Source organism: Taudactylus pleione, unplaced genomic scaffold (assembly GCF_031769625.1).
Source record: "Taudactylus pleione unplaced genomic scaffold, aTauple2 ptg000711l, whole genome shotgun sequence".
NCBI lineage: Eukaryota > Metazoa > Chordata > Amphibia > Anura > Myobatrachidae > Taudactylus > Taudactylus pleione.
Genome location: NW_028285113.1, coordinates 5,814,853 through 5,831,793, shown reverse-complemented (window position 1 = coordinate 5,831,793; position 16,941 = coordinate 5,814,853). Strand labels below are relative to the sequence as shown.

General features: G+C 45.6%; 1 protein-coding gene across 1 annotated transcript in view; it reads right to left on the bottom strand.

Annotated features, from left to right (window-relative positions):
* Positions 1-16,540, bottom strand: part of CFAP300 (cilia and flagella associated protein 300) — a 65,241-nt gene extending 48,701 nt beyond the window's left edge. The window contains exons 1-3 of the mRNA XM_088456662.1: positions 16,327-16,540; positions 9,905-9,986; positions 3,806-3,878 (exon numbers count right to left, since the gene is read on the bottom strand). Of these exons, the coding sequence (XP_088312788.1) occupies positions 3,806-3,878; positions 9,905-9,986; positions 16,327-16,442 (271 nt within the window). The 5' untranslated portion in view covers positions 16,443-16,540. The remainder of the gene's footprint in view (positions 1-3,805; positions 3,879-9,904; positions 9,987-16,326) is intronic.
* Positions 16,541-16,941: the final 401 nt, after the last annotated feature.

Below are 16,941 nucleotides of genomic sequence, written 5' to 3'. Positions count from 1 at the left end.
CACCCCCATAGCCTCACACACACACTGCCCCCATAGCCTCGCACACACACTGCCCCCATAGCCTCACAAACACACTGTCCCCATAGCCTCACAAACACACTGTCCCCATAGCCTCACACACACTGTCCCCATAGCCTCACACACACACACACTGCCCCCATAGCCTCACACACACACACACTGCCCCCCTAGCCTCACACACATACTGCTCCCATAGCCTCACACACACACTGGCCCCATAGCCTCACACATACACACTGCCCCCATAGCCACACACACACACACACACACACACTGGCCCATAGCCTCACACATACACACTGCCCCATAGCCTCACACACACACACACACTGCCCCCATAGCTTCACACACACACACACTGCCCCCATAGCCACACACACACACACACACACACACACTGGCCCATAGCCTCACACATACACACTGTCCCCATAGCCTCACACACACACACACACTGCCCCCATAGCTTCACACACACACATGCTGCCCCCATAGCCTCACACACACACTGCCCCCATAGCCTCACACACACACTGCCCCCATAGCTTCACACACACACACTGCCCCCATAGCCTCACACACACACTGCCCCCATAGCCTCACACACACACTGCCCCCATAGCCTCACACACACACTGCCCCAATAGCCTCACACACACACACTGCCCCCATAGCCTCACACACACACTGCCCCCATAGCCTCACACACACACTGCCCCCATAGCCTCACACACACACTGCCCCATAGCCTCACACACACACTGCCACCATAGCCTCACACACACACTGCCACCATAGCCTCACACACACACTGCCCCCATAGCCTCACACACATGCTGCCCCCATAGCCTCACACGCACACTGCCCCCATAGCCACACACACACACACACTGCCCCCATAGCCTCACACACACACTGCCCCCATAGCTTCACACACTGCCCCCATGGCCTCACACACACACACTGCCCCCATAGCTTCACACACACACACACACTGCCCCCATAGCTTCACACATAAACACTCTGCCCCCATAGCCTCACAAACACACACACTGCCCCCATAGCCTCACACACACACACACTGCCCCCATAGCCTCACACACACACACACACACACACTGCCCCCATAGCTTCACACACACACTGCCCCCATAGCCAGCCACACACACACACACATACACACTGCCCCCATAGCTTCACACACACACACTGCCCCATGGCCTCACACACACACACTGCCCCATAGCTTCACACACACATACTGTCCCCATAGTCTCACTCACACACACTGCCCCCATAGTCCCACACACACACACTGCCCCCATAGCCTCACACAATCACACACTGCCCCATAGCCACACACACTCACTGCCTCCATAGCCTCACAACACACACACTGCCCCATAGCCTCACATACACACACTGCCCCCATAGTCTCACACACACACATGCTGCCCCCATAGCTTCACACACACACACACTGCCCCATGGCCTCACACACAAACACTGCCCCATAGCTTCACACACACATACTGCCCCCATAGTCTCACTCACATACACTGCCCCCATAGTCCCACACACACACACACACGCGCTGCCCCCATAGCCTCACACACATACTGCCCCCATAGCCTCACACAATCACACACTGCCCCATAGCCTCACACAATCACACACTGCCCCATAGCCGCACAACACACACACTGCCCCATAGCCTCACATACACACACTGCCCCCATAGTCTCACACACACACACATGCTGCTCCCATAGCCTCACACACACACACACACTGCCCCCATAGCTTCACACACATACACTGCCCCCATAGCCTCACACATACTGGCCCCATAGCCTCACACACACACACTGCCCCCATAGTCTCACACACACACTGCCCCCATAGCCTTACACACACTCCCCCATAGCCTCACACACACACTGCCCCCATAGCCTCACACACACACTGCCCCCATAGCCTCACAAACACACTGTCCCCATAGCCTCACACACACTGTCCCCATAGCCTCACACACACACACACTGCCCCCATAGCCTCACACACACACACTCCCCCCCTAGCCTCACACACATACTGCTCCCATAGCCTCACACACACACTGGCCCCATAGCCTCACACACACACACTGCCTCCATAGCATCACACATACACACTGCCCCCATAGCCACACACACACACACACACACACACACACACACACACACTGCCCCATAGCCTCACACATACACACTGCCCCCATAGCCTCACAAACACACTGTCCCCATAGCCTCACACACACTGTCCCCATAGCCTCACACACACACACACACTGCCCCCATAGCCTCACACACACACACTGCCCCCCTAGCCTCACACACATACTGCTCCCATAGCCTCACACACACACTGGCCCCATAGCCTCACACACACACACACACACACACTGCCCCCATAGCCTCACACACACACACACACACTGCCCCCAAAGCAGAATGAGAATCCTCAAAATGGCGAAGCAACAACGGAAGTTGCAGATTGTATTGCCATAGCTATGCTCCTCTGTGAAACGACATGTTCTGCCACAAGACACAACCCATGTGCAATATTTACACATAAGCCTATACAGCTTCGAGTTAACATCAACTGCAGCCATAAATGTGAACTAAACGTGCAAATATCCACAGTTTCCAGCAACTGGGAGAAAATAAATTACTGAACCAAGCCCATAACATGTATCACTTAGCCTGCAAGTCACAGCGCCCCCCGAAAGACCATACAACACAGACTCACTCACTCACTGCCCCCATGAATCTCCTCCTTTAGCTGCTCCAGGCGAGACCACTCCTCGCACTCTTCTGTGTGGTGAGCCGGGAAAAGCCCGTCCCCACTCACAATGCAGAGGAGGCAGGTCGTGCTGGGAGTGGCAGAGAGGGCGGCCGATGACGCCCTGACAGGGACGTCACCGGCACAGCGTCTCAGAAGGGCCAGAGGTTCAGCTGGGGATGTAGGGCTGCGTAGTTCAAGGCTACGGCAACGGCCCTGTCAGCCTATGCTTTGAGCCGCCCCCTGGCTACATGCAAAAACAGCCAGTACTTACTCTGCATGCAAAAAGTGTATTTGCACCCCTTCTATTGTGTCATGGTTTGTTCCAGATACAAAGTTACTTGCTTTTTGTGCTTTGCTCTCAAATCAGATCCTTATGAGCTTAGGGTCATCTACACACAGTAGAAGTAATCATTTAAGTCCGTCCTAAGGTTTGTACTGTCTCCTCAATCCGTGTGCAGTGGGAGCTGGCACTCATGCCCCAACAGCTCCCACTGCAAGGGAAATAGGGCAGACCTAGCACCGCAGGACCCAGCCGGCCACCAGGAGTAAGTATAAAAGCAGGGGGGCAGGACGCAGCCGGGGATCAAGCAGCAATCAGATCGGGGGGCAGTGCAGAGGAAAGAGGGTGGGGGAAGGCCGGACTGAGGTGATAAGGTCCCTTTATACATGTGTGTTATATTAGAGGTCTGTAACCCCTGTGTTATCAAGTTGGTAATTTTATGCATAATAATATAATGCATGCAAATCAGCAGTCCCAAAATCTCACATAGATTCTAGAACTTTGGGGGACTGAAGTCATAACTAGTCAGGAAATAGGTATACTTCACCCCAAAACCAGCCTGGTTGTTCCTAAAGAAGAATTGACATTTTAAATCTCTCTGCTGCCCACATATAGCAGAATATTTGAGCAGCTGAAGGAATATAATCTTCAAAAAGTTAATAAAAGTAATAAGTTTACCCAGTGTAGTCCATTGTCCAGAATTGGAAAGTAACTTCAAGTGGGAAATCACATTGGGATCTTGGAAGAAGGCCTGGAGATGAAAATAGATCTATTAATGAATTAACAAAGCAGCGAAGCATCGAAGTGCAAATATGTTCATGTTTAACAGTTAGCACAATAGTGTAACAACAAACGTATGTGCTACATAAGGGTTAATTATGCTGATGACTTACATCAGGTTTAGTAATACCTCCAACTTTTCTAGGGATCTTCATTGTGGTATTTTCGGGGCTTCTTTTTGAATTGTCAACAATGGGCCTGATACAGAGTTGTACACGAATGCAAACGCATTTGCGAGTTTCGCCGCTGAGCAATTGCTGAAATATTCTAATGCATCAGCTGGCGGATTTTTGTATTGAGACGCCCACCAGAGCCATTGTAGCTGCCAGCAACTGCTGGAGTGAGTCTATGCGCACGCAGAATGGCCGCGGCTTTGTTCTCTGCATGTGCGATCAGACACTGGCTAGTACACCCCCAGGAAACGGCCCCGACACGCCCGCATTTTGGCCAGAACTCCCCGTAACCACACACAAAACGTTTTTTTTCCTGTCAATAAATTGTGCGCTAATCCTCATATTGAGCTCGAACACAATTCATTCGCAGCGCGTGTGTTCAATGCGGCTGTGACGCATGTGCAGACCATTGATTTATAGCGTTCAACTCTGAATCAAGCCCAATGTTAATTGCCATTTCCAACTTTTTTATTTTTTTAACAGTTAAGGTGCGTACACATGGTACGATATCTATGAATGATAACGATAAATCGTTCATATCATTCATTTTTAAGCAGTAAACGACCAACGATGCGTGTTCCCGCATGGACCATAACGATATCTATGGTCATCCGTACATGCAGGCCAACTTGGATGATTTCATCACGATTTGCATGTTCAGAGATGTGGCAGGATGACTTCACTGAAAGATATCGATCATAGAGAACGATCAGTGTGTACACCCAGTATCGTTTGCCCTGAACTATAGAAAAGTTCAAGGGAAATCGTTAAGCGATAGCATTGGTTTACCCCAGGCTTGCCTACCCTCCCGATTTGGTCGGGAGCCTCCCGAATATCGGGTGCCGCTCCCGACCCCCCGGAAAGGCAGGCAAGCCTCCCGGCTGCAGGCTGCAGCCTGCCCCCCGCACAACTACTAGAAACCCCCGCAGCGGGGATGCCCGATGACGCGATTCGCGCTGAATCGCGTCATCGTGGCTCCGCACCGCGCTTTACAATGCCTTTACGGTCACGCCCCCGGCCCCGCCCCCAAAACGCCGTCATAGCCGGCCACGCCTCCCCCTCTATGCAGGCATTCAGCTCCCTCCCGGAAGGAGGGAGCTGAATGTCAGCAAGTATGGTTTACCCAGCATAAAACTATGCTAATTGGGGAACTTGGGCTACCATTGGTTTGAATGGCAAAAGTTCTGTTATTAACTTAAATGATCAAACAAATTGTAATAAACTTGTACATGACCTACTGAAACTGTAAGTGAATACATTGATTTATCTTCATCTTCTTTTTCGCTGAATGCTTTATATTGTCCAGGCAAAGTTGTTTATTTTATTTTTGTTGCTCTTTTACCCAAAGCACAGAGCTTAGCTCTATCGAATAGGATTCTGCCCACATAGGATGGCAGTAAGTAGTCACTAGAACCACAATAATCAGTCCCTGCCCTCCCGCTGCCCCCTTTGGCACATCTTTGGCAAAGGAGACAGAGGTGCTGATATCAGTGTTCTGAATAATGGGACAAGTAGTGTTATCCTGTATTGTTTTCCTGCCCCTGACTTGCCACTCTGTATGGTGACAACTAAAAGTGAGAAATGCAGAGGACTGACGAAGGTCTAGACAGCAGGCTGCACGAAAGTGATTAAAAGGGGGTTTTACGACTTTGAATGTGATTTTACACTCGCCTCTTCGGTATACTGCATAGTGCGTGCCTTCCCCGGGACACGTGCCATTTGTGCAATTATTATACTCCCTATTGGATTAGGATATTACCTGACATAGCCTTAAGACGCTCTATATGGAGGAGAAGGGTACTATACTACTTACTGGGTGCCAAATCCAACAAGTAGCACATAAATATATCAATATGGAAATGTCATTAACATACGTTATGTCTGCTGGACACAAAGTGCTTTTGCCCTGGAATCTGATAAAGTCATTTACAATCAATTTCACAGTCCCTTGCTACAAGCCTGCCACTAAATACATCTGCAGAGCTGTAATCTGCTATAATTGCTGTACAGTCATTTCACCTTCCATGCCTCTTTCACTTGCATTGTGTACAGTATATATACAGATGTGTCCTCATAAATCTAGCCTCCATGCGTGTTAAAAAAGCCTTTCTAGTACCGCCATGCCGTGGCATGACTCGGTAGCGCAGAGCGACTTTTTACCTTCAAATGCGTCTTATTTGCACAGCTATGGAAATAGATAGCACAAGCAGCTTCTGCTGAATAAAATGGTATGCAGCATGCTTATATTCTGTGTGCGATGGCGGGTGTATCTGCATGCCAAACGCCACGTTACAGAGTCAGCGGCTGTAATCTGTTTAAACAGAGTATGCAAAAAAATCGTTATTATAGATGGGGCAATAGATCTGGGCATTTGTTGGCTAATATGGAAACGATCTCGCCAATATATTAGGGCATTATGTAATCCTACTACATCAATCCGTGTGGTATCCACTCCTGATCATCTCCATTCCAGCGTTATTATGAGTCTTTGTATAGGCCCCTCAAGAACTTCCTGGCTTACATTGGAACCTGTTGAATGAGACAAGACTTCCGAAACTTTCTTCTGCCCAGAGAGAGATTATGACTCAGGATATTACAGAGATTGACATCTCTGAGGTTATTTCCCATCTTCATAAAAATAAATCTCCAGGTCCTGATGGTTTTTTTCGGGGGAGTATTATAAAAAGTTACAGCCACAATTACTCCGAATTAGGGATGTGCAGGCTCGGATAGGTTCGAGTTTGCACGTGGAGTTCGGATTTTTCCCTCCAAAAAAACGGAACTCAGAAAGAGGCAAAACGTCATCTTACATGGACGAACATCATCATTCCTGGACAAAAGTCCAGGAATGATGATGTTCGTCCATGTAAGATGACGTTTTGCCTCTTTCTGAGTTCCGTTTTTTTGGAGGGAAAAATCCGAACTCCACGTGCAAACTCGAACCTATCCGAGCCTGCACATCCCTACTCCGAATCAGGGTATATGGGAGGTCCATCTCCTTTATCCCAATTTTAATAGAGCATACACTAGTTATAACCAAACTATCCAAAGATCCAGAATTGGTTACATCCTATAGGCCTATTACACTTTTGAATCAAGACTTCAAAATATTGACCAAAATAACGGCCCACCGTCTTCAACTATTTTTACCTTGCATCCTAACACACCACCAATTAGGAGTCACATGTGGCAGATTTTCGGGAAAAGGAGTTTGAACGGCTCTGTCAACTATTGTGTCTCACTCACTTTCCCCACACCCTTTGGAAGCAATATTTTTGAGCTTGGCGGAAAAGGCATTTGACAGTGTCTTGGGGTCATTTACTTAAAATCTTTGAGTTACGTGATTTTCGTAGAACTTTCTCTGACCTGTTTCTCTTTTTATATTGTTTGCCGACCACTACCCTGATGAATTAATAGCACCTGTAGTTCCCCCATTACAATGACGAGGGGCACTCGACAAGTATGCCCTCTGTTGCCATTGTTATTTAATATAGCTTTGTACCCATTATTGTGAATTCTTCATTCCTGGACTGATTTTAAAAAGGTATTCTGGTGGGTTCCCAAGACTTTAAAGTCCAGGCCTTTGCTGATGACTTATTACTTTATATTTCATATCCAGAACAAACCTTACCCAAGATCTTTGATAAGTTGTCAGAATATGCTAAAGTTTCTGGCTTTAGTATTAATTCGGATAAGTCAGATGCGCTTTGTTTGGGAGCCACGGTGATGCCACATTGGGGGGTCCCTTATCCTGTTGTACAGGATACTACTTCTCTTGGATAGCTGGGAATCGAATTACCACGTCATATTGAGGATTTATAAGATTTTAATATGAGGTCGCTTATTCAAGAGTTAGTGGGTGAACTGTCCCAGTGGGGTCATCTTATGTTGTCCTATTAAGGTAGGATCCATTTATTAAAAATGATCCCCTTCCCTAAACTCCTCTACCCCTTACAGATGTTACCTATTCTGCTCTCACAGGCGAATGAAAAGTTTTTGTACAAGACATTTCGGGACTTTATGTGTAAAAATAAACACCCTCGAATTGGCTTGCTGAATCTCCAACAAACCCAGGCTAAAGGATGGGTTAACATCTAATTTAAAACTGTATAGTCATGCTGGAGTTTTGAGATACATACGGGACTGGATGCATAGGATGGACCTATATACTGATTCAAAGCTGAATCAGTCTTTTCAACCTGATCAGCACCTATTGGTGTTCATCCATTCCCATAAACAAGAATTATCTGAGGAAATTATAAGGAACCCACTGCTGATGGTTTCGTGGCGAGTTTGGCACTTTACAAGAAAGCAAATCCTGAGTTCCAAAACGGGGAGGCTTCCGCGCCTTTCTCATTCTGGACCGATAGGGGGATTCCTTACATCCAAGCATTGGCTGACACTGAAAACAGTCGGCCTTTCGAGTGGCGGAGTTAGTGGATAAATATGGACTGCCTTAATCTCATTCTTTGGCGCTATATCAGGCACAACACTATGAGAGTTCCATTCAAACTCTTTTCTCAGAAGATTGTTCCAACTTCTTATATCTATTATTAGCTAGACCTATGGGGGAGAAGGGGGGTAATTTATCTTCATTATAAAATTCTTCAGATCCCCTTAGCCCATACTAAAATATCTACAGGGTTATCTACTTGATGTACTGTATTCCCCCATATTACCATGGAAAGCCTGTTATGCTTATTCCTCTATTCTCAATCAGGGCTCCCATCCAGCATATATAGAGATATGCTCTATAACATTTATCACAATGGGTATCTTTACCCCCACAGGTACCTGATGGGATTGTCAGATACTAGTGTCTGTTCTAAGTGTGGGGCATCTGATGCAACCTTTACATTGGCCCTAAAACGCCAAATACATTTGTGCCTCCGGAGGGATCCTTTTTTTTTTTTTTTTGGGGGGGGGGGGGGGGGGGGCACATTTTCCCTCATCCCCACTCAGGGGGATTTACCTGCCTTGTTTAGATTGCTCTGGATACAATTTGCCATTTTTTTGCACTTGCCTTTTGATGGAAATATTCTTCTGATTGATACACTATATTACTTTTATATCTAGAGTAAACCCTTAATGGGGCTTTGTTCTATTTGTTAATTATTTTATTTTTTATATATAGGATGTGTAATTCATTATTACGCTGGTAAATAAAAGAAATGTTAAATAAAACTCCATCAAATATGAAATTCCTTCATTGAAATGTTTTATTTATTTATGTAATTAAATTACGTTGCTTTATTAATATTTTATTTGGGGAAAAATATTGCTAAGAAATGTTAAGTGTACCCAGGAAAAAAAAAAAAAAAAAAGAGTGCGGCATAATAATAAAATGTTTAGTTCTCCATAATGATGATGAAACCCAGTAGTATCAGATGTATTGAATTTACAAGGTACAAGAAATCACAATGCAAAAAAAAAAAAAAAAAGACTATAGCGCTAACAGTTGGAATTAAAGGGGACATATTTTACCATCCATTTCCTTCCAGAAACACCCAGTACTAGCACACCAGACCTTACTCTTCAGGCATCTCAGAGATGTAATGCACTCTGTGAAGGAACAGGTGGAATCCAATAAGGTGGCCAAGGCACTGTCCAATCAGGTACCTCCAGTCATACAGCGCTATAGGATTATCCAATCAGTGATGCTTGAAAAGAAATATATGGGAAAAGCTATATAGAGCCAATAGTCTGCTAGCAGGGAGAAGGCGTCTCTCCAGCACTATCATGGAGCTCCCATCTCCACTTACTAGTTTCAGAGCGCAAACCTATATAATGCAGAAATGTACATAGAAGGACATAGACCACTTACCAGGACAAAGTCATCCCTCTGATAGGGCTGGAAATACTGGTCATAGCGGAAAGCTTGGGCTGTTATTCTTCCATTCATGGACCTGACACAGAGAGATGGCAGAAACACGTAGCGCTATTGGTATGTACAACTTAACATATACATTTTACACATAGCATTTGCAACGAGCAACCCTTATGGTTCCCTATAGATCATAGGCGATGTAGTTATGGAGAATCTGGAGAGTCACAGTAGCGTATCTCCTGTATAAAACAAGTGCAGTTTACATGAAGATGTCGCAACGCACAAATAATGAAATCGAAATAGCCATACAATAAAACATAAGCACAACATGGCATAAAAATATAGAAAGAAGGGTAGGAAAGCAGTAATAAAACTAGCTTCCAAATCCAAACTAGGGAACAACAGAGGATGAACAATCCCTACCATAGAATATCTGTTTGTGCGACAGTCGCACTGCATTATTAGTAGTACGGATGTGCTGCCGTTGCTTATTTTCTAACGTCACAGAATTGTACCAGTTGTAGCCAAACAGCAACATTAGTGACTGTTGGGGGGTATTATAGGCTACAAGTAGACACGGGTCGCCTAAACTCACTGAAGGGGGCCATTTTGTAAGCTGAACTGCTATACATAACACTGCAACTGATCAGGTTACTGGGAACTAGCAATATCCCTGGTTCCTAGTACATGGATAGGCTAGATATAACCTGCATTCTCATGAATTTTGATTAAGCACACCAGATGGCTGCCTCTGCTTTGTTGCTCTTGCCTCATTCTGGCTGCATTCGCATGACTATTGGTTCGGCAAACAAGATGGCTGCCGCTGCTGTGTCGCTTCTTTCCTTCGTTCCAGGGCATTGATTGGCTGCATACTCATGACTATTGGTTCAGCATACGAGATGGCTGCCTCTGCTGCATCACTTCTTTCCATGGTTCCAATGGATTGATTGTCTGTAGTCTCATGAATAGCAGTCCACATCATTTCTACATCTATTCTTTTATTTTAATTAACACATAAGAGCATATGTTACTCAGTCTTATTAGTACTATTTTAATGGCGTCACAGATAGCAGAGAGTACACTGAATGTTTTATTCTTTAATATTTCATAGAAATTTTTTTAATACAATTAAATAACACATTTAGTAAATTCAATTATATAAATTAGATTGAAATATATTCAATTAAATAACCGAAAAATATAATGAATAACTTAGAAAAATATATATATTTTTTTTTTATATATATTAGATAAGGTTACTTTACATAAGATTTTGACCTTGACCCATAATATTTATGGACTACTATAGAAAGAAAGGCTGCCAGGTGCCCATGAATTTAAACCCTGGAATTATAAAGCAATATTAGATTTACAGAGTAGCCGGTATCCCCCATTTTAACAGGATCTCTCATTACATTACATGCTAATCTCAGCAAATGTGAGAGCCGTGTGAAGGTGTCACAGTGACTCCATACAAACAACCAGACTGATCCCTCGTATTTGATAAATCCAGTCCCAGTACTGTATGGGAAAATGGGAGTCTCTACAAAACCTGTAGAGGTACAGAGCAGCCACAGGACGGATTAATTAGAGGTTTGCTGAGTTATTTACCTCAGTTTATATGTGTGAGACATTCAGACAGGGTGAGCAGCGCAGTTAATGTTATTTACCCGCTATTAGCAGGCACATAACAAGGTGATTGAAGTCAATGAGAGTAGGAGCCAGTAAGGCACAGACAAGACTGTGTTAGGTCTCATCTGCCTGTGCTGCAAAAAAATTCACCATACATCATAAGCAATTAACCCATGCATAACCAGCTTGTTGTGGGGAAACGCGTTCATTTGCACATTGCTGCCACTCAAATATCACTTTTACAGCAGAATCTGATATTGAGGGGGGAGAAAAAAATGTATAGATGCAACATCTCATTTTTTATTTAATGAATCTTTAGTGATGCGCAGTACAAACTTGTGCTAATATGGAAACTGGCCCCAACACGGTAGCCCAGGTAATGCTTCAGTGTACGACTTTGTGGCAGAGACCATGTAAAAGTATACTGCACATGCGCAGGACATGTTGCGCATGAACAGAACAATGCATTAGTGGGCTACGCATGAGCAGAAATTATTTCCACACATCTCCATACACCAGGGCTCGACAAATCCCAGGGGCCAGATCGCCATGGCTACCAGATTTTGCAGTGAGGGAGGAAGCAGATCCTCATCAGCTCTGGCAGGGATTTGTGCCTATAGTATTCCGGTGTTCATATCATGCACAGGAGTTCATGTGCTGAGTGTCGCCTGCGGTGACTGCTGTGCCTGTGTCCGTCCCGGCCTGCGCTGACGACTCCTCTCCATCCTGGCCTGCTCGGATCCCTGTTGTCTTTCCCAGTCTACGTTGATCCTCCTGTACATCCTGGTTGTCTACTGTCAACTAACTCCAGCCGCATAGAGCTCTCCGGTAGTAGGGTCTATGTGTGGCCAGAGATTGCGGAGAAGCTTCAGAGGGATAGTGGTGTCACCATGAGGGGGAGGGGGTTTTGTTGTACTTCCTGGCACCATTGTTTTATGTGAAATGTGGTCCGTTATTACAGGAGGGTGGAGCAGGGGAGCTGTGCAGAGCCTCCATTTTACTGTATCCATTCAACTGTGACCATTTTGTGGACTAGTATAATGCGTATATAGGTTGCATAACACACAGAGCTGTGCTTCTTACTCACTCTTGTAATTTTTTGGGGGGGTCGTAGTCTGGCTCCTACAATTTCATCTTGGCTCCTAGATTTTAGAAAAAAATTGTCAAGCCCTGCCATACAGGGTATATGTGAGGCGATAAGGCCGGGCATGTCCAGTCACCAGCTTACTGGATTTGTCTTTCAGGTGCTCAGTACACTGCACAGGCACTGGTGGAACACCATTCTGAGATGGCGCTATGTTTGCTGCAAAAACGGCAATAGGACTAGCTTAATCCAGTTTAGCAAGAGACCACAATCCCCGTACTTCCTACAGGGGCGCAGTAAACTGCAATAGTGACAGGACCAATTTGGTAAATTGGCTTAAATGTTGAGAACACCTTTTCCTGATAAAAAAGGCATTAATCACTGCTTAGTAAATACCCCATAGTGAGGCTAAGCAAACAGTGAGAATTGAGGTGCTATGCAGCTTATCAATTCATTAGAAACCAGTGACAACTAAGAGAGACAAAGTAGTGCAGTTAGGGCAAACACACAAAATGGCTGACTGCGGAGTTGTTCTTGCATGTGTACATATGGAAAATCACAAAGGGAGTCAAAGGAAGATATTAAATGTTACACACTGCAGAAAGGGTTTTCAGCGCAAGTAGTTTGAGGGTAAAACACCTGAGTCCAGCTGGTAATATCTAACAAATGTTTTCAGAGACCATAACCTCTTTGCTTTGAGAGCCTAAGATGTAGTCAATGTGTTGACTGAGTGAGCCTCTAACCTAGACAGTGCCATGTGGGAGTATGTCTGCTTTATGCAATGCTTTCTATGGACTTTTGCTGTCCTCTATTTGGATCACCATACAGAACAAACTGATAACACATTTTCTAAACTGACCGGGTCTTCCCCAGATACACTGTGAGGTCTCTAATAAAAACAAACACAAAAAAATCAATTTATCGTCAGCTTCCTGGCACCAAGTTCTGTGGGTCCTGAAAGAAATCAGGAAAAATAAGGTCTTGATGCAGAAGAAATCACCTTAGGCAGAAAGATCTCATCATGTGCAAAGCTCCTATATTAGTATGTAACACTACGTATGGCTCAGAGGCCCCAAGTGCCAGAATCTCCCCTTCTGGATTTGCAGATGTCATTGTTATCGGGAAAATGATGTCTTGTACCAATAGACTGAGGTGGATCCTTGGGTAGCAGTAGGACAGCAACAGCCAACCAGATTCTTTAGCCCAATCACTACTAGGCAGCCAGAGAAACTTGCTGCACATGCACCTGCTGCATTTTCAGGTACTGAACCAGCAAAGCTCTAATTCCCAGAGGTTCCCGATATACAGTATCGCTTAGTGCCCATGGCTTCGGTGGGGTGGGCTGAGAACCCTGCTTGCGACAATCAGGACGGAAGCAAACCAGTCCAGCGAGAGGTACAGAAGAAATATCAGGATGGGCAGACAACAACTGGTTTAATTTCATGTTCTAGTGATTTTTTTTACTATATACACTTTTCAATGCCCCACTCTTTGAGGGGAAAGAGTCATTTCTTGGGAGCTGATGCATTAATACTCGCATTAATAGCTCTAATATTATTGTTTAATTTGGTGGGAAATCAAAACGAAAATCCTATATGCTTGACCGAATGTCTCCCAGCAGTGACATCGCGTATGAAAGCAGCGGCCACTGCGATCACTGCTCTTGACTGCTGCATGTGTGATAATATGTTTTTCTTTGTGAAAGTTATTGTTATTTGTGCACTCGCCGATTGAAGTTCTTGCACGTGTGAGTGACGCCGCTCCATGGAGGAAGGAAAATTGCTCCTTGCACGTGCCAGAACAGATCAAGGTAATGAAGTAATGCTTATCACCCCATGTTAAGTTCAATCCATTCCCCTGCTCCACTTACCTCTTCCACTGTGCCAGTTTCTCTGATTATTTACTTTTACTCCTGTACAACTTATAGTATGACTACTACATACAGCACCATAAGCATGTAGAAAAAAAAAAAAATATATATATATATATATACACACACATACACACACACACACACACACAAGGGTGAGTCAAAAATTATCCGCACTCCAGTTATATTAAAACTTCTGTTGGCCGCACAGTCTTATCAACGCTTTCTGTACTAGGTCGCTGTCTCCCCAGTCACTGCTGTGCAGGTTTGAACGTGTTACATCAGTTCATTTGTGACTGCCGTGCAAGAATAATGGCTGCCCCACTTGTGATTTGCATGAAAGAAGAGCAGAGTGCAGTGATACATTTTTTGTGGTCTGAGGGTGTGTCTGGTGCCGATATTTATCGAAGACTTTGTGCATAGTATGGAGAAACTGTTTTGTCGCACAGATGTGTGCATGAATTGACAAAGAAGTTCAAAGAAGGTTGCACAAGTGTCAGCCATGAAGAAGGAGCGGACGCCCGTCCACGAGAACATTGAGCGTGCACGTGAACTGATTCTGTTGGATAGATGAGTGACAGTGGATTATGTTGCAAATCAGCCATGATTCACGTCTGATGAAGATGTGAAGACAGCTGTGCATTCGTGGCTCGCAGCTCAGCCTAAAACATTTTTTTTTTAATGAGAGAATACGAAAGCTTTTTGACAGATGGGGAAAGTGCATTGAAAAGCAGGGAGATTATGTTGAAAAATAATGTATTTGCTGAAAGTTGATTAAAATAAATTCTACAGCCAGAGTGCGGATATACCCTTTCCCTTTTTAGACCTCTGAGGCCTACTATCGCAAAACATGAGTTTAATATATTTCAATATTACTGCAGTTACCACAGGCATTTACGGTTTCTGAGATGCTATGTGAAATATGTGCAATTTTATATTTCAGTAGACAGGGTCCGTCTTCTAAGAGGGCCCCCTCCCACTCATGCCAACACATGCACCGTAAAGACTCTGGCACTGTGCCAGGGCCTACTGCCCATATGCATATGTCCTGGAAAATGGTACTGACACCATTTTCCTAAGATCGGGCTGCAAGTATAGTGAACGGGTGCAGGGAGGGTATGAGGTAGGACCCCCCCACACACACTTGACTCAGGGGCCGCGCACACCCTGTACCCAATATAGAAAAGCCAGTGCCCAAATTAGATTTTTGTGATAACTCTGGGTAAAAGCCCCTCAATACATTCCACAGTATTTATAAAAGTGAGACAAGCAAACAGGTTCTGCGTATTTTTCATGAAAACAAAACTTTTGAAACATCAGCCCGTTCATCAAGCAACGACCACACGGTACATACCATGATGAGACAAGTGAGGCTCATACTTGCCTACTTTTGAAAAAGCATTTCAGGGAGATTGTGAAAACAGCACCTATGAGCACGGCGGTAAAGTGGGCGTGTACTGCTACATCTGAGGGGCGTGTCATAAACCTGACTTACATCCAAATGTAAACGAGCCCCAAAAACGGGGGGGCTTATTGCCCACCCCTAGATGCTACATGTAAGCGGCAGACTCGGCTGGTTGTCAGCTTATGACTGTAGTCACTGGTATACATCAGGGGGAGGCAACGTGAGGCACACCAACTGCTGGGGAACTACACATCCCAGTAGCCTTGTCACAGTTTCAGCATGCCCTAAATGCAAAATACTGGCAGGGCATGCTGTCAAGTGTAGTTCCACGTTGCCTGGTATACACAGACACAGGCAGAGCAGGGGGACACGGGTGGCTACACGGGTGCCGATCAGGGACAGGTAAGAGATATAATACTGCTCTTTACCATTTGGTCAGCAGCTCCCGGGTGTCCCTGCTCCCCAGGAAGCTGAAGGCCCGGTCAGGCAGAGAGCTGAAGGTGAATAATGTGGCAGCTCCGGACCGCTCATCTCCATGTGACATCTTGCCTGGGTCAGCTGATCAAGGCACCAGCGCGTCGCCGTCTCCTTGGAAACGGTGAACGGCCGGTGCACCAGAAATTAGTCCCCACGCTCAACCTGGACCCTCATCTAAACGTTCCGCGCACTTATTATGTCTGCCCTGATAGAGCAGCGTTGCAAATATTTTCCCTTTCACTTCCACAGGTAGTAGCTTCTGCCTATGGGCCCAGGTCAGCGGTGCATGCAGTTGCAGCTGCGTCAGCTTCTTTATGCTCATGCTGCAGTCAATGGTCTTCCTACGCAGATTCCCACAGGTTGGGCGCTAATACGTCGCAGTGCGTGTTGAGATGCACCATCGGTCGCATTATCGAAAATTGCAGCAGGCTTAAAGGGGCGCAGATTCATGCCTACTCTCCCGGCACGGTTGGGAGCCTCCCGAAAATCGGGTGGTTCTCCCGGCCCACCGGAAGAGTGGGCAAGTCTCCTGGCTGGCGCCAGGGTTGCCCCCCCTTCCTGGCATC